General features: G+C 41.5%; 1 protein-coding gene across 13 annotated transcripts in view; it reads right to left on the bottom strand.

Annotated features, from left to right (window-relative positions):
• MYO9A (myosin IXA) overlaps positions 1-15,593 on the bottom strand; it is a 177,342-nt gene that overhangs the window by 98,296 nt on the left and 63,453 nt on the right. For 11 of the 13 annotated variants that reach the window (XM_085071095.1, XM_085071102.1, XM_085071098.1 and 8 more), the window contains exons 4-8: positions 13,392-13,454; positions 11,659-11,758; positions 8,939-8,995; positions 5,075-5,172; positions 3,225-3,351 (exon numbers count right to left, since the gene is read on the bottom strand). In XM_085071095.1, coding sequence (XP_084927221.1) covers positions 3,225-3,351; positions 5,075-5,172; positions 8,939-8,995; positions 11,659-11,758; positions 13,392-13,454 — 445 coding nt within the window. The remainder of the gene's footprint in view (positions 1-3,224; positions 3,352-5,074; positions 5,173-8,938; positions 8,996-11,658; positions 11,759-13,391; positions 13,455-15,593) is intronic. The other 2 variants (XM_085071104.1, XM_085071105.1) reach the window with 1 other exon arrangement.

The raw sequence follows: 15,593 nt of genomic DNA, 5'->3' as shown, positions 1-15,593 counted from the left end.
CCTCTATGATTTCTGCCCAGGCCCTGGGATATTTGCAGTGCTTGCACAGAACTCCACGTCTGCTTGATCCATCAGGCAGCCTTGACATCACTCCCCGGCACAGCATTTCAGCAGAGTTTAAACAAAGGCCCTGAAAAACCTGCCAAAAGCATCACATAATCCACACGCTATGTCTATTCCCGAAAAAAAAATGGAATCAGGGTTTTACTGTAAAGGAAACAATGATCTGCAGAGTCTGGCCAAAATCCTATATTGCTGTTTGCTGTTTCAACAAATGCTGCTCTGGATGGTTTAATAAAGCAAAAGCATATTGGATGGGCTTGTTGGTATCTAAGAAAAAGCAAATCCACCGCAGGTCATCATCTCCTCCCAGATTCCTTCCAAAAATCTCCATATTAGCTTCATTTCATAGGGATACAAATCTCATTACACAGAGGGAGGATAGTTGTGCAGTGGTGTTGCATTAACTGGTGCAGCAGGGAAATTCTGGCAGTTGTCCTTAGCGGTTGCAACACAAACCAATCAGCTCACAAGAATCTGGGCCAGATTTCCCTTCACAGTGGAGCAGACCTCAGTTTTGCCTAAGTTTTTAATTTCAGCCATGCTGGTGGTTCCCTCCTGCCCTTGGAGGCTACACCCCGACCAGAGCAATGCCAGAGCACCTCTGCATCCTCTCTTGGCTGCTCTCAGATGCCAACCCAGCTGCAGTGGGATTTTTCCCTTCTCTTTGCCTTTTCAAATCCTTGACTGAGCAAATCTAATTAGTCATTTGAGTACAAAAATCAACCCAAAAGTTCCCCTAAGAAAAGGAAGTACCAGATCACAGTTTCTTCCATCCCTTGCTGTGCTTAGGACAGTCCCACCAGGCACCTGGTGACTGTAGGAAAGGAAGTTCAACTCTTTGTCTGCTCATATTACTTTTATTCTGAGATGATTTTTCAGTTCTTAGTGTCTAATGCCAAGATCTGGAGAGGGGATTAACAACTTTTTCAAGCCAATTCATAATTTTCGCAACAATGGGAAAAGCAAAGCTGTTCAGTGACTGCAAAAAATGAAAAGTAATAAAAATAATTACCCAAATGAGACAAAATACAAAGTGTCAAATGTTTCAAGCAGTATTTTTGGTCTCCGGATGAGAAGAATTCATTACACTTAATATGGAGAGTTCTAAGTAGCCAACTAATGAATAAAGAGTAGTGGCTGCTTTTTACAATAATGTTTCATCTGTTTGAACCCTTTGGTTCTCCCTTTGGGTCAAGTCTGAATAAGCAACATCTGTTGAGGTCTGCAAAGAGAAACATGGCATTTCAGAAAGGGATATCAAGTCTGAAAATGAAATTATTGGCTTTATTTCAGCTGATTTCAGTGGGTCTATTGAAAGGTTTACCCTTGGGGGCAGCCAGTATCTCCAGTTCCATGGATAAATTATCACCTAAATGCAACTTCAGGGACAAACAACGCCACTTACCCAAACCCAGTGATGTATTTCACAAGATCACATTGTCCTGATCTAATTAACAAGCATTTTATGTTCTAGATGGTCATTTAGCTTGCAAAAGAACTACTAAGACGAAGAGAAATCGATCACTTTCCTCAGCTACATCAGATTCTAGTGTTGGTTTTTTTTCCAAATGGTGAAAAATAAATATTTATTTTGACATCTTGTTGACACTACCTGGGGATGCTGTTCCAGCCCATGGTATTAAGGCACCGTTGGATTGACATGGCTCAGCCAATGCCTCATTTCACATAATCATGTGTAAAACCACCCTGTGACCTCCCCACGTGCAGATGTTGCAGAAGGGTTTGTTTGCAAAGGCAAAGACCCAAAGCCTGGAACTTTTTCAGATCTTTAAGTCGCTCTCTTACTCAAAGCTTTTTTAAAAAACAATTACTTAACAGACTTGGCCACATTTAACAGGGTAAAATCAACAATATTCTTCTCCCAACTCATATTTTCCTTCTGTTTATTTCTGCAAATTCCAAGGCCAAGATGCAAAGTGCATCCAGCTGCTCAGATCATATTTTACAGAAGCCTTCCCCTCCCTAAATTCGAGGCATTAATGAAGTGCTATGAAAATCCCTGAGAGCCAATTCCTAAGTTTTTTAAGTAGGGAGATAACACAACTGTTATTTAATGTAAGAAATGGGAAGAGCACCACGAGTACACAAAAAGATGAGTCACCTTCTGATTTTACCATAAAATCAGAACAAATTCACCTTCCAGACCATCCAGGGAGTACCGAGGGGTAAAGATAATTGTTGCTATGACCAACTACAAGAAAGACATTTCAGTTACAAGAGGTTTAGAGCATTTTAAGCAAAGTGAGACAGCAAGGGGAGCTTCTGGCCACCTCAATCCAAGTCAGGAGGTGTTTGAGCTCAGCTCTTGAAGGCTGAAGGCCAGCAGAACAAGTTGGCTCGTTCAAGACTTTCCTCATGAAAAGAAATGCCACAGCTTCATAACCTGCTTGGGCTGACAGAGCAGATCTCCTAAGAACGTATTTACTGCTTTTGCATTGATTGACAGAGCAGGACATGGCCTGGGCCAGCTGGGCTGATACCTATAAACCCTTCCCAAGGGACACAGGCACAACACTCGCTCACAGAGGACAAGGTGCCAGATCCTAAACAACAGATGATCAACAGATGCACCAAAGAACTCCATAACAGGCCCATAAATAGGGACTAGAGGGATAAGATGGGCCTCCAGCACCTCAAACCCAGCCATTACAGATGCTGGTAGGTAACAACAGACAAAAAACATGGTGAGAGAGCTCAGGACAGCCAGCATGGAACCACAATGTGGGGCTGATGGTCATACAACTGCTTGAGTTCCTCAGACAGACCTTGGAACAGATTTGAGGAGTGCCAGTGGAGGGTGAGGGAGCTGAGGGCTGGCGATTGAAGAAACTGCTACATCAGACAGCAGGTTTGCTTTGCACCTAGACCAGCTCTGCAAACTTTCACATTTAATCACAGAAACAGGATTTTCAGTCAATGAAACCTGAAGCTGAAGAGTAGAGGCAAAAACCCTATATGGAAAACCTCATTAAAAAAGTTCCTGTACCTTTTCCCTGGCAAACATGAACAGCCCATAGGAATGGAAACACAGGAGGACTCACTCATTGGTGAAACTGGAAATATATTGCAGATGTTTTGTGTTCTAGACCAGAGGTGGCTTGTTAGGCATGAACTTTTCAGGAGGGAAAGCAGAGCCTTACCTCCAGCAGCTCCGACACAATAGGAAGTATTTCAGGGTTACAGATATCGATGGAGTCATCCCGGTAGGTTTTCTTTTTGTACCGGATATTCCCCAGGTGCAGGATTGCCGACAGCAGAGAGAAAATCCTAAATAGAGAGGATTCATTGTCACTCTGTTGTTTTTTCATAAAGTGAATGAAAAAGCAAATTTCACCCCCAAGGGCCATCTCCCTCTTCAGCTCATTCCTCTGATTTTCAATCCAAAGCATCCACTTTGCCTCACATCAAAAAGATCTTCCCTTAATCAAGTACCAAACTTGCATCCTTACACTTTCCTTGAAAATTCTTTAACACATCAAACCCCACAGTTACCAAATGACAGCCCCATGGTCATTTTTAAGTTATCTCCCCTCCAAAACACGGGATCAGAGACTCAGAGAATATCCTGAGTTGAAAGAGACCCACAAGGTTCATCAAGCCCAACTACTGGGCCATGGTTGACTTCAGATACAAACCCTGTTTGTCCCTATTTCTACACTCCCTTCAGAGTTAAAATGAATAAAACCAAATTTGATTCCTAGCTATGCCACCAGGTTGTCTGGACAACACACCTTCACCTCTCCAAGTCATCCTTTAATCCCCAAAACAGAGATGTTGAGTCCTTATTGTGAATTACAGGATGCAATTATAAAAATTTCTCCTCTCTGTTTCCACAAAGGTGAAACCACATATTTTGCTATAAAGAAATTACTTTTTAAAGTATAGTAGTATTTAAAACATCCTTCTTATAGCTCAGCTGAAGGTGGTTCCTTATTTGTGCTGCAATTGTACAACGCCAAGCAAAATAAATCTGCTCGTGTAGTGAAGAATCCATTTTACTTTTGACAAGCAAAATTCAGCAGGAGCAACTTGTGCGCCAAGAAAAATCATTGCACAGTAAATCAGAAGTGTGAATTTACTGCACCACCCAACTCTGCTCAGTCCTGACACTTCCTGATTGCTTTGCTCAGGCAATTAAATCCCTCAACAGGCTTTAGACAAACCTTGTCCTGAAACCTGATAAAGCAGCCTCTGACACAGAACATATTCACACAACTTTGCATCCTTGGATTTATCCATGTGTGTGGGAAAGATAGAGAAAAAGCAGTTTTAATTTCATAATTGATTTGTTACAAGTGAGGGATAAAGGACAAGCTTCTGGAAATTCTCAGCTGGGTGTAAATAATTTTGAGATAATATTTAATGTCAAATTCTTCCCAACCTACTCAAGCCTTTCAAGCCAAAAATCAATACAGAAGGGATTATTTTGTGGGTTTGGTTAGAGATGGCCCTTTATGAACCCTGTAATTCCATGGTGTCAGTGGTGTTGCAACCCAGGTGATGTCCAGTTTTCGAACCAACACTTCCAGTGAATTAGTAAATGAGGCCACTTGGAAATGAGTCTACAGACCTGAAACTGCATGCAAAGAGTTAAGTTTGATGAGTGATAATGAGGATTTCTGATTAAACTAGGCTCTGGATTCATGGCATGCAGAGTGAGGCACGATTATTCATGAACACTTGAGAAATACTTCAAGACATCAACTTCTGCCAACACTCCATTTGCATGAAGGGAATCATTAAGTACAGCAATGATCATGGAATCACGGAATGGTTTGGGTTATAAGGGACCTTAAACTCATCTGGCTCTATCCTGCCATGGGCAGGGACAGCTTTCACTATCACAGGGTGCTCCAAGCCCCACCCAACCTGGCCCATAACATTTGCAGGGATCCAGGGGCAGCCACAGCTTCTCTGGACAACGTTCTTTCAATGTGGGTGGCATTAACCAGGCTAATATCCAAGCTATTAATATGGAAAATAAACTCACTGTCTGCGTGTCTTGGGCAGAAACCCCACCATCTCCATGGCGAGCTGCAGCCGCTCAAAGTCGTGCTTCAGGTCCTCACCTTCCACAGAGAAACAATCCTGTTGGATCAAACACACAGAGGAAGCACCGACAGAAATTAACACCAGATCAGCTCCACATGGCTATGTCAGTACTCTGTAAATATCTCTGAGTGATCTCCAGGTCTTTTATCAGCAACATTTCCAACCTGGCACTGACAAAACAATATTTTTGACTAATTTTTCCTGGAGACACATCCTTGCTTCCCAGGTTTAGCCTCTAAGGAAAGAGGTGAGTCACCCCATTCCAACAGTACGGTGAGAGTTGGTCAGTGTGGGACAACTGACACATAGAAGGGATGGGAAATAACAACAAGAAGAAATTTGTTCCACATTAACAGGCAGTTTATTCCACATTCAGTTCTGGTCCATTAGAAGTTCTTATAACTAAAGAGGGAATTTCAGTTTTTAAACAGAATTCAGTAACTTCATGTAAATGACCAGTGCATTCAATCCTGTCTGGGAAAGGCAAAGCTTTAAGTATATTTTTCAGCAACTTTATTCAAACTGCCAAGAAATTATTTCAATATTGGGAGAATTTGAAATCCAGAATATTTTATACTGCTTGGAGGCTCATGTGCCTGAACAGTTGAGTTTTTCCTTGATATCAGTCACTGACATGTTCAGAAAAATCCAGTGACATTCCAGATCCAGCCACTGTTGTCCTGCACCAATATTTAGGGAACAGAAATGCTCTTTAAATGACTATATAGATCATTCATGCCAAATTCCTTCTGCTTTGGCTCACTGTAGGCCTCCCATGGATTATTTATTCTTCTCTCTGGCTTCCTAGCCTATATTTAATATTTTGCCCATTGCCCTATAAAAATTCACCATCTCTGAATCAAAATTAGTTTATTGTGTATCACACAATATACTGTTATTTTAAACCTCAGAGTATTTTACTAACACCTAAATTGAGACTTTCCACAAGTAATTAGAGACTTTCAACAAGTTAATCCAAGTGTAAGTAAATATAAATAAAAATTGTATAAAATTCTATTAAAAGTCTATTAAAACAATACAAATAAAATTGTAGCTGCAGTTGGAACTAATTAAGCAGCTGAATGCACATAGTTTATTTTGTTCATTTCCTGTAAATCATATTTCTCACACAAGCAAACGTGCAGAAAATTTTGCACAAATAATTGGGAAAGCCGGGATTAAACACGGTTATGTGAATCATTGAAAAGCCACTTGTACTCACTGATAGTACAGAAAAGGAATAATAAATACAGAATATACAGAATGAAGTTATTTTATAGTATCAGCTTTCTGGTTTGCAGCATTTAAAGCCTCACAACCATGTCAGCAAAGTTCTTCCCACTCCAGAGCATCATTACAGCCATAGCTATGACTGAAGTGGAAGATCATTATTTAAGATACTAATTTATATTATTTATATAGGTAAATGTTAGTATTATTATTTATTATAATGTATATATATAAAAAAAATTTATTGCAACATAGGAGATTCCCACACAACTGCACTAAAAGCCAGAGATGCACAACTGGACAAGACAACTGACTTTTTTTTATCAATTGTCCTCAGGGATAAGTTAATGCTCCATGGGCAAAGTGAATTTGGAGCTGTTGAACAGTAAAACCATTTAAAACCACGCACAGCATCGATGAAGGCAGGGATTGAAATTCCAGCAGAAAACACCAGCCTGTTTTAGGAAGCAGCCGTTAAAAAAGGACATTTTCACCTTCCATTACACGGTGATTGGAAATGACCCCATTCCAGAGCTGTCCAAAGGAACACAGCAATGACATCTCCACCAAGAGAGGGAAACCACAGGCACCAGCACTGATTATTTACACCATAAAGCCTTGGGATAAGACCTTGTCCCTCCTGAACTCCAACCTTGGCATCCTCAGCCACTGCAGAGCTTCCCCGCCTCATTCCTGGACTTGGCAGGACAACACACCCACAAATCCTGCAAATTAGGCTGATTTAAACCTTTTTTTTTAAAGGTACCAAGTGGTGCTGCCAGTGGTACATCACATCCCAGGAGATATTTTCATTTTCTGGCATCATTCCTCCAAAATTAAGTCACGAGTCAACAGCAAAATACCCCGGACAACTCCAAAGTAGCACAATCTATGCTGAAGGCAATTTAATTAACGATTTACATAACAATTGCCCAACTCATTAATCCGCATGGAAAGGCTTTTAGCAAATTCTCTCCTTAAAAGCGGATGCTCTCTGCAGTGCTCCAGCATGGGACCGCTTCCTAATGGATGATAAATGGAGGATAATTATTAAAAAGAGGAGTTTCTTTGATATTAGAGCAGACAAGCATCACAAAGTCCATCCCCAAAGACCTAACTTGCCGTTAACATCCTGCCAGAGCAATTAGTTTCCCCGCAAAAGTGAGTCCCCTGCTTCCTATGGTCACATCGAAGCAATCCGCTGATTTCCACAGAAAATTTAAAGAGGATAAAACAGAGTTTCTTTATAAACCCAGCATCTGCAGCAGGTTGAGTCCATGGATATGAGGAGAAGCCCAAGGTGGGCTTAAAAGTGAATAATCAATTGAAGCAAAGATGTGATTTACCAGGAATATAATGGAAAATGATCCCAAATAAAATTATCCTGAATCAATTAATAGATAAATAGCTAAACAGCAACACCACGTGGTTTTGCCAAGCAGAATAAGGACACAAACAAAGCACTCCCCAGGCTGGCAAGGTGTTCTTGGTCAATCCAGGAGAACATACCAAATTTCAGGGTTGTTTTAATTGTAATTCCTTCAGCAAATTGTCCCAACCCATTCCTAAAGCAATTACAGGCTTTCCAACTTATAAAGGGTATTAAGGTCTAGAACAGTATCTGCTCAGTCCCTGTTCCTGCTGGACCCCTAAAGATGCTGATGGATTAAGGATGCCAATCCAATATTCAATATTTTTAACCTTGTGAGGGAAATTCCCTCCTCCACTCCTACAGATTTTGCAGGGAAATGTTGCTGTTAAGACGCTTGTTTAGCCCAAGTGAATCCCAGCTCCTTCCCAGATCACCTCTCACTCTTCCAGATGCATCAGCAAGACTTTGGCAACCATCAAGCACATGGCAGAACTAGTAAGAAGGACATGCAGATCCAAAACATGCTTCCACATGCAGGACACACCCATGGGGAGCACCATGAGACACACAGACAGCCGAGCACATTGGTGGCACAGGAGGAGCCAGAGGAGGGGGAGAAGCTTCACCATTCCCTTTTTTGGGGCGATCCGTTTGGAAAGGATGATCATGTCAGCAGAAGTATTTTAGGAGAAGGAATTGTTTTTGCACTCTGAACAATATCAGGATTTGATTTTCTCACAGATGGCTGGGGAGATGTTTTTAGGTTTGTCTGGTTTTTCCTGGAAGCTGGAGAGCAGATACACCACTACAACCAGCATGAGCTGATGCATCTCTTGGGGCTTCAAGACACCGATTTGCTGTTTTACTGGAATGGAATTTCAATATTCACATTGCTGCCACATCACAATTTCCATAAATGATCACGTATTCCATCAGGATGGAATGAAAACCCCCTTAGTTTGCTCAAAATGAGATGACTGTAGAGAGGTGACCATCTCCAACTGCTGAAGAAGCTTTCCAGATGGAAGCAACCAAAAAAGGGCAAGGCAAAAACATCTGTACTGTCATGAGCAACACCTCTGGCAAAGGGTGGTTAATGGGTTAAACTTCATTGGATTTGGCTTTCTTGGTGTCCCTAAAACACTCAAGTGAGAGCAGCCCTGCACCAGCAACACGGAAGAGGCAGGTTCTTGTACTGACCGGCTCCGAGTCATAGCAATAATCATCCCAGCTCTGTTTGAGGGGTTTCTTTGTCATCTGAAAGCAAGGCAGAGTGGGTTAAGTGGTGTTCCCAGCCCAAATCACCCCCACGACCTGCTTCCTAACCAGGAAAATAACTGTCGTTATTCTGCAGAGTCATTCCCTAGTTTTATTTGTTTTAAGGGAAGATTTATGATGCTTTTGCATTCCTGGTGCTGGTTCCTGCTCACAGTGAATCAGCAAGGCCCTCTCATCAATAATCCTAATGGATACTAAAACCCTTTCTTCTTCTCCAGAGTTGGAGAAACCCTTGGTTTACCTGGAGCTGATGAATCACTGATGCCAAAATCCCACTGAAGTGCAGATTTGGTTTGTTTCTGCTCTCAACCTCAGCTCCAGACACACACAAGTGCAGCAAAAGTGAGACTCTTCCAAGCAACACTCTAAAGCATTTTAGGAATTTTTTTCTTTTTCCAATCAGAGATGGAGCTGACAGGAGTCAAAGCATGTGTCAGTGACCTGTCCCAAGAGGGAGAGATATGGCACTGGAGCTCCTGAGGAGCTGAAAATAAGGATCTAATCCTGCAAATAACTGATTTCAAAATGGATAAAAGTTAACAACCAGCACAGAAAATACTCAGCGAGTCGCAGGGTGTGCAGGGGTGGGTGCACCCGCCATTGGGGGAGGGATAGAGAAGTCCCCTATACTCAGGGGATACTTTGAGTAAATTTGCATTTAAAAATAAATTTAAATCTTTATTTCAACCTGCTTTCTGCATTTACAGAGCACATTTTGGTGAAGTATCAGAGTAGATTATTTCTCATCTGCCAAACAAACTCCACATTTGTTTTGCATATCACAACGTGAGCCAAGGAACCTGGGAGGAGGAAAGTAAAGTCTGACTCAGGACTGAGTCATGCCTTCACTTCGGTGCAATATTTTATGGCTTCTCTATATGAATATTTGATTTCCAGTAAAACACTTTGGTTCACTTCTGAACTGATTCTTTTTCTTTTTAAAAAGGCAGGGGTTTCTCCAGGACACACTTAAGAAGAGACTGCAAGTGGGCAAGGGTCATTTTATAATTTTCCCCTTAGATGTTTCCCAAGTTTTTTTTTCCATTTCTTCACTACCTCATTTCTCTTTTTTCTCCTTATTTTCCTTTTTCTTTCTCCTACAGGGCAGGGAAAAGCTGCTACTACACTGTCAGATGGTCTTCATGTGAAACCATGCCCTGACCACATCTAAAGGCGCTGTTTTCCCATAGCTGTCAGTGTTAACTCTAATCCTAATTATTAAAAAATTATTTAAAGAACTCCTTAAAACTCAGAGTGTCACTACTGTCCATACACTGTGTTCAGGGAAGTCCAGAGTCTGCATCCCTGCTCCACTGGACTGATGTCAGCAGCCTTCTCCAGCTTACTTTCCCCACAGCACCTTAATTTAGATTAAAATAAACATTTCACCCTAAATTATAACATTCCTACTGGTTCCCCACTCTATGTGCTGTTATATTTCTAATTTTCCTTGAAATATCAACCCATTTAAACTGTTATGTAAAAAAAAAAAAGGACTGCAATTAAAAGCAATGTTTTCAACTAACAGAAAGTGACTGGATGGCCCAACAAAACCTGGGAATCTGACAAAACATTCCATCTTGCCACTTTCCCACAGCAAAACTGCAGCACAGATGGTGCTGAAGATCACACCACGTTCCCCAACCAGCGCCTGAGGCATGGAGAGCAAAGAGCCTCCAGCACTCAGAGTGTTCCTCACTTGGGAATATTTCCAAATCCTGCAACGGGTGGGTGGGAGTCCTTAATATACAATGGATTTTGGTGCTGATTGCCAGCTTTAAAAACATCCTTAAAAAGCCCCTGGTAATTGAGAGCTATTCCTGAGTGAAGTTATATTTCTGAAAAGACTAAAGGCTATTTGGGTTGGGCTGTGGCTCCAAGTTTCTCTCCAGCTTAGGGGTTAAATCAGTCTTTATTGCTCCTCATGCTTCAGTGACAAGAAAATTGCAATTAGTTAAAATCAATGTGTAACTTAACTCCTCCTCCACATATTCCTCCTCTTTTTTGTCTTTTTGAAGTCCCTATTCACAGGAGTCACTGGATAACTGCTTAAATACTTGGAGCAAATCAGTTTATTACAATATTATCATAATGTAAACTGAGTTTATTTGGCTGTTGGTAACACCTCATCCATCATTAATTCCCAGATTTTCAATGGTTGCTGTTGTTTTAGTTATATTAGACTTGTTCTTTTGTTAAATTCAAAGGGTCGTGCTAAAAGCCAGCCAGAAACTACAGAATTAGGACTTCCTCATGCAAGATGTTATATTCCAGTATCCCACATTTTCCCCTTCTCTCCTGCTTAGCAGACAAATGTTAATGAGTAAATGACATTCACACAGAGAGCAGAGAAATTCTGACTATTTCTCCATCCAACAATCAAAACCTCAATACATTTAACGTATCCCAGGTACAGAAAACGCTGATTATTTTTCCCTGAAACACTACCAGGTGTTCAGATTGCTAATGCAGAATTATTGCAGTGATGGAAGACTTCCTATAAACCATTAAAACCCACTTTTACTACCCCACACCATTAAAAAACCCCACCTTTACTACTCCACACCTCTTCTTTATTAGTATTAAATATCAGCAGAAGAAAAGGCAAGGCCATGGATTGTATTCATGTATAGTATTCCCACCTGGTTGAGGTAATGATATTCCTCCGGCTGCTTCAGGTGAAATGCTGATCTCTCCTCCTCGCTTGCTCCTGCCAGGAGGTAATAAAATACATGGTAGTTCCTGGTGACAAATGAAAAACAAAAGCTGTTAGACTCGAAAACGAGCAGCAGTACTGAGCAGAGACACATGGAAACCTCCCAACCTGATTTTCCAGCTCCAAAACCCGGGCCTGGCACCGTTTAGAGCTGGTCCATACCTGCTGTGCAGGGATGGAAGAGATTCAATTATGTCATGGAGAATGAAATCTCTCTTCTCCATCCAAGGACAGCCACTGCCCTAAAATGTACTTGAAGGATTTCTCTGTGGGATGATCAGGTTTTCCTTCAGAACCATGTGCAATGCCTACATATTTCACAGAATCACAGAGGTTGCAAGCCCATCAAGTCCAAGCTGTGCCCAATGCCCACCTTGTCACCAGCCCAGAGCACTGAGTGCCACAACCAGGAATTTCTTGGACACCTCCTGGGATGGGGACTCCACCACCTCCCCTGGCAGCCCCTCCCAATGCCTGACCACCCCTACCAGGAAGAAATTCCTCCTGATGTCCCCTGGCACAGCTTGAGGCCATTTCATCTTGTCCTGTCACTTGCTCTCTGTGAGCGGAGCCTGACCCCCACCTGGCTGCACCTCCTTTATTTATTAGAATCACAACACATTTCCTTGCAATGCAGAAGTAACAATTTTTAATACCTTATTACCCTTAGAAAGGTAACAACTTTGCAGTTGCTGTTCCATGAGACACAACTGAAAAACCTTCAAGTATTCAAAAACGCAAATATTCAAAATACCTGAATATCACTAATATTAAACCCACCCGCAGGGACACTCATCTGTTCTGCTTCCAGACAACTCTAACACAGATCAACACCATTTGTCTCTAAAATTAAAACTGTGCTTTTATGTTGGATGTTTTCCAAGACGATCCAAGCTTAATCATCTTGCAACACCCAAGAGGATGCTTGTCAAGGCTGTAGATGCTCTTTAACTCCAGCAACAGCCCTGGAGCATTCCAGAAAACTCACACATCTGTCTCCAAAGGGAAACACAGCCAGAAGTGCCAAGAGTTGAAAGACAACTAAAGGCAGCAAAATTATTTAAAAGTGGAATAAAAAATACTGAGAGAGGAGGGGAATATGCAACAAATAATATGCTTCAATTAGAAAAGAACGCTTCATGTAAGTTTGCTCTCTTTATAATTTTGGCTCTTTCTAGAGGCCCCTCTGAATGCTTCAGTGAACTGCAAAGAAGAATGAAAATACCACGTTTCTCTCCTAAAATGACAAATTAAGCAGTACACAAGTTGCACCAGAATGAAGTGGTACATAATAAACCATATGCCATAAAGGCAATGACAATTAAATTAAATGTGACAATATTGTAGTGGAAGGTCCCCTGCTCATCGCAGGGGTTGGAACAAGACGGTCTTTAGAGTCCTTTCCAACCCAAACCATTCTATGATTCCATGCTAAGTCAAAGACTGTTGATAAAACAATGCAGTTTATTCTCTCCATTAGCACATTTCTCCCTAAACAACAAAATATTCAAATATAAAACACATCATTAATTTTTGCAGCACAGGGGTAGGAAAATGAAAATCCTGATCCTCCGTGCCAGCTCCACCAGGGGTTTAAGTTCTCTGTGCCATGTATAGGAGGAGTTAAACCCAAGCCTTGAGCAAAACAGAGGCACCCACCGCTCGTTGTGCTCCTGATAGACCAGTCGGGACTTCTCCAGGAGGTATTTTTCAACATAAGCTCTGCAAGGAAAAAATCAAAGCATCATTCATTGACCTGATACTCAGCTTCAATGAACGCAGCTTTACCGGGGGTTTCAGTACCCACACAAAGAAGTTTCAGCCTTGTTTCACTTAGTTATATAAATTTCTTCCTCAGCAGAACAAGCCCAATATTATGTTTGGCTTTTGAGGTTTTTTTGGTTTGATACCAAGCCAACACTAACTTGGATCTGAAAAACATGATCTCAGATGCGTCAGCCTATGGGCAGGAGAAATGTTGACAGCAAGGAAGGATCTTGGATCCCTATTTCATCCAAAGCCAGCAAAATCCCATTGCCTGCAGCACAGGAGTCATGCACACAGAAATACATCCATGTGCAAAAGTGTGCAAGATGCCATTTAGCTGCAGAATCAATCCCCAGATCCTCATTCCCTCTTCTAAAAGAGCCATTTCTGACCAGAAATTTGGATTATTAACTTGTGGCTCCAGTCAAAAAAAAATAAACAGTTGCAAAAGTTCCTCATTGCAGTTTACATTTTCTGCTAAGAGCCTCCACAACAAACATGCTCAATTTACATATTAAATACCTTTTTTAAGTTTGTCGAGTTAAACAAAGCTTCCACAGGTTTTTTTCTTCCAAACAATTCTAACCAGTAATGACAGGGATTTAGAAGCTGGAGCTCTAAGTGGCAGTTTGGATGATGGAGCTTTGCTTTCCCAGTGACATGGCACTGACAGTTGGAGCCACGTAGGAATTGGGAAACCCAACCAGCCTTGGGCATAGTGGGACAAGGAGGTGCCTCCACACTTGCTGCTCCACCATAGATGGGAAAGCCAGATCTAATTATTACCTCCAGCACAGTCTCCCAGTCTCCGTTCCTTCCATAAAAAATAAATCACTTGGACATACTGCAGAGGTTTTGTGAAAATTCTTATGGCAACTTTTGGGAGAGGCTACTGAAGTGGCAAATCCAGCTCCCCACAGGATGATCTTGCTGGACAGGAGGAGTAAAGGAAGACAGACAGCAAAGCTCTGTTATTCCTGTTTATTCCCTGGGAGGAAGCTGGGAACAATCAATGGATATTTCTCACTGACAGGTTGGTGGGGTTTTTATGTTCCCTTTCTAACCTGAACTCAACTTTTCCTTCCCAAGCCATGAATTCATTGCAAGGTTGGAGAACACCAGAGCATCCCAGATCCCACTGGTGGGGTCCCACAGGAAAATGACTCAGACACTGCTGTACAACAATCTGCACTGCATCCACACCTTGGCATTCATCCCCACCCCTGTCATTTCTGCACTTATTATAAACCACCCCAAAAATCATTCTTATGCAACAACTTAGGCTGGGAAGGTCTTCTGGAGGTCATCTGGTGCCAACCACTATTCAAATCAGGGGAATTTTTTTTTTCTTTTTAAATTTTAGGTTCACTTTTAAAATCTTATTTTAGAAAGTTTCTAATTTTAAAATTTTATCTTTAAGTTTTTTTTTTTTAATTTAAATAGATGCAACTACAATGCTTTTTTGGTGAAATGCTCCCTACTTAGTGCAAATTCACAGTGAATCCATGTCGCAAGAACAACATCTGTCCCCTCTTGCAACAGGACAGTGAATAGGAAAACCAATTTATATCTTAAAAAGCTGATGTCTCCAAATTTCTTTCTATTTACCATTGTCAACTATGTCAGTTCTACCTCTAAGAGCAAAGAAAAGGAGCTCTAAGGGGACAATCTTGTGTAAAACACTGATTTATACACAGAGAGGCTGTATTTCACAGTGCTTTGATTAAAACCTCTCCTATCTGGCTCTAAAACCTCTTCTGTCTGTCTCTTCTGCCATTTCAGGTAGCCTGTCAGGTGCTGAAGCTTTTGATCAACCCATGGGGACTGAGCAGGTTGCAAAGATCTTCCTCCAGGCCTGGCTTATCATGGACAGGGACACCCAAAATTCAGGAAGCCTGAACTGCAGCACTGCTCCTGTTCCATCTGAGAGACACTCAAGGCTTCATCTCATGGGATGGGGTTGGGTCCTGCTCAACCTCCTGCCTGTTCCATCTCTTCACGTTTTGGATGATTATATTCATAGGGGTTGTAAGCAAATATCCAACTGCTATTTTCAACCTCCGAAGATAGGAAAGCTCTGATGTGGGGCAGTAT

The sequence above is a fragment of the Lichenostomus cassidix genome, chromosome 10 (genome assembly GCF_008360975.1).
Source record: "Lichenostomus cassidix isolate B80296 chromosome 10, HeHo_3.0, whole genome shotgun sequence".
Classification (NCBI taxonomy): Eukaryota; Metazoa; Chordata; class Aves; order Passeriformes; family Meliphagidae; genus Lichenostomus; species Lichenostomus cassidix.
The sequence above is the reverse complement of the archived record's forward strand: the minus strand, read 5'-3'. Positions and strand labels throughout refer to the sequence as shown.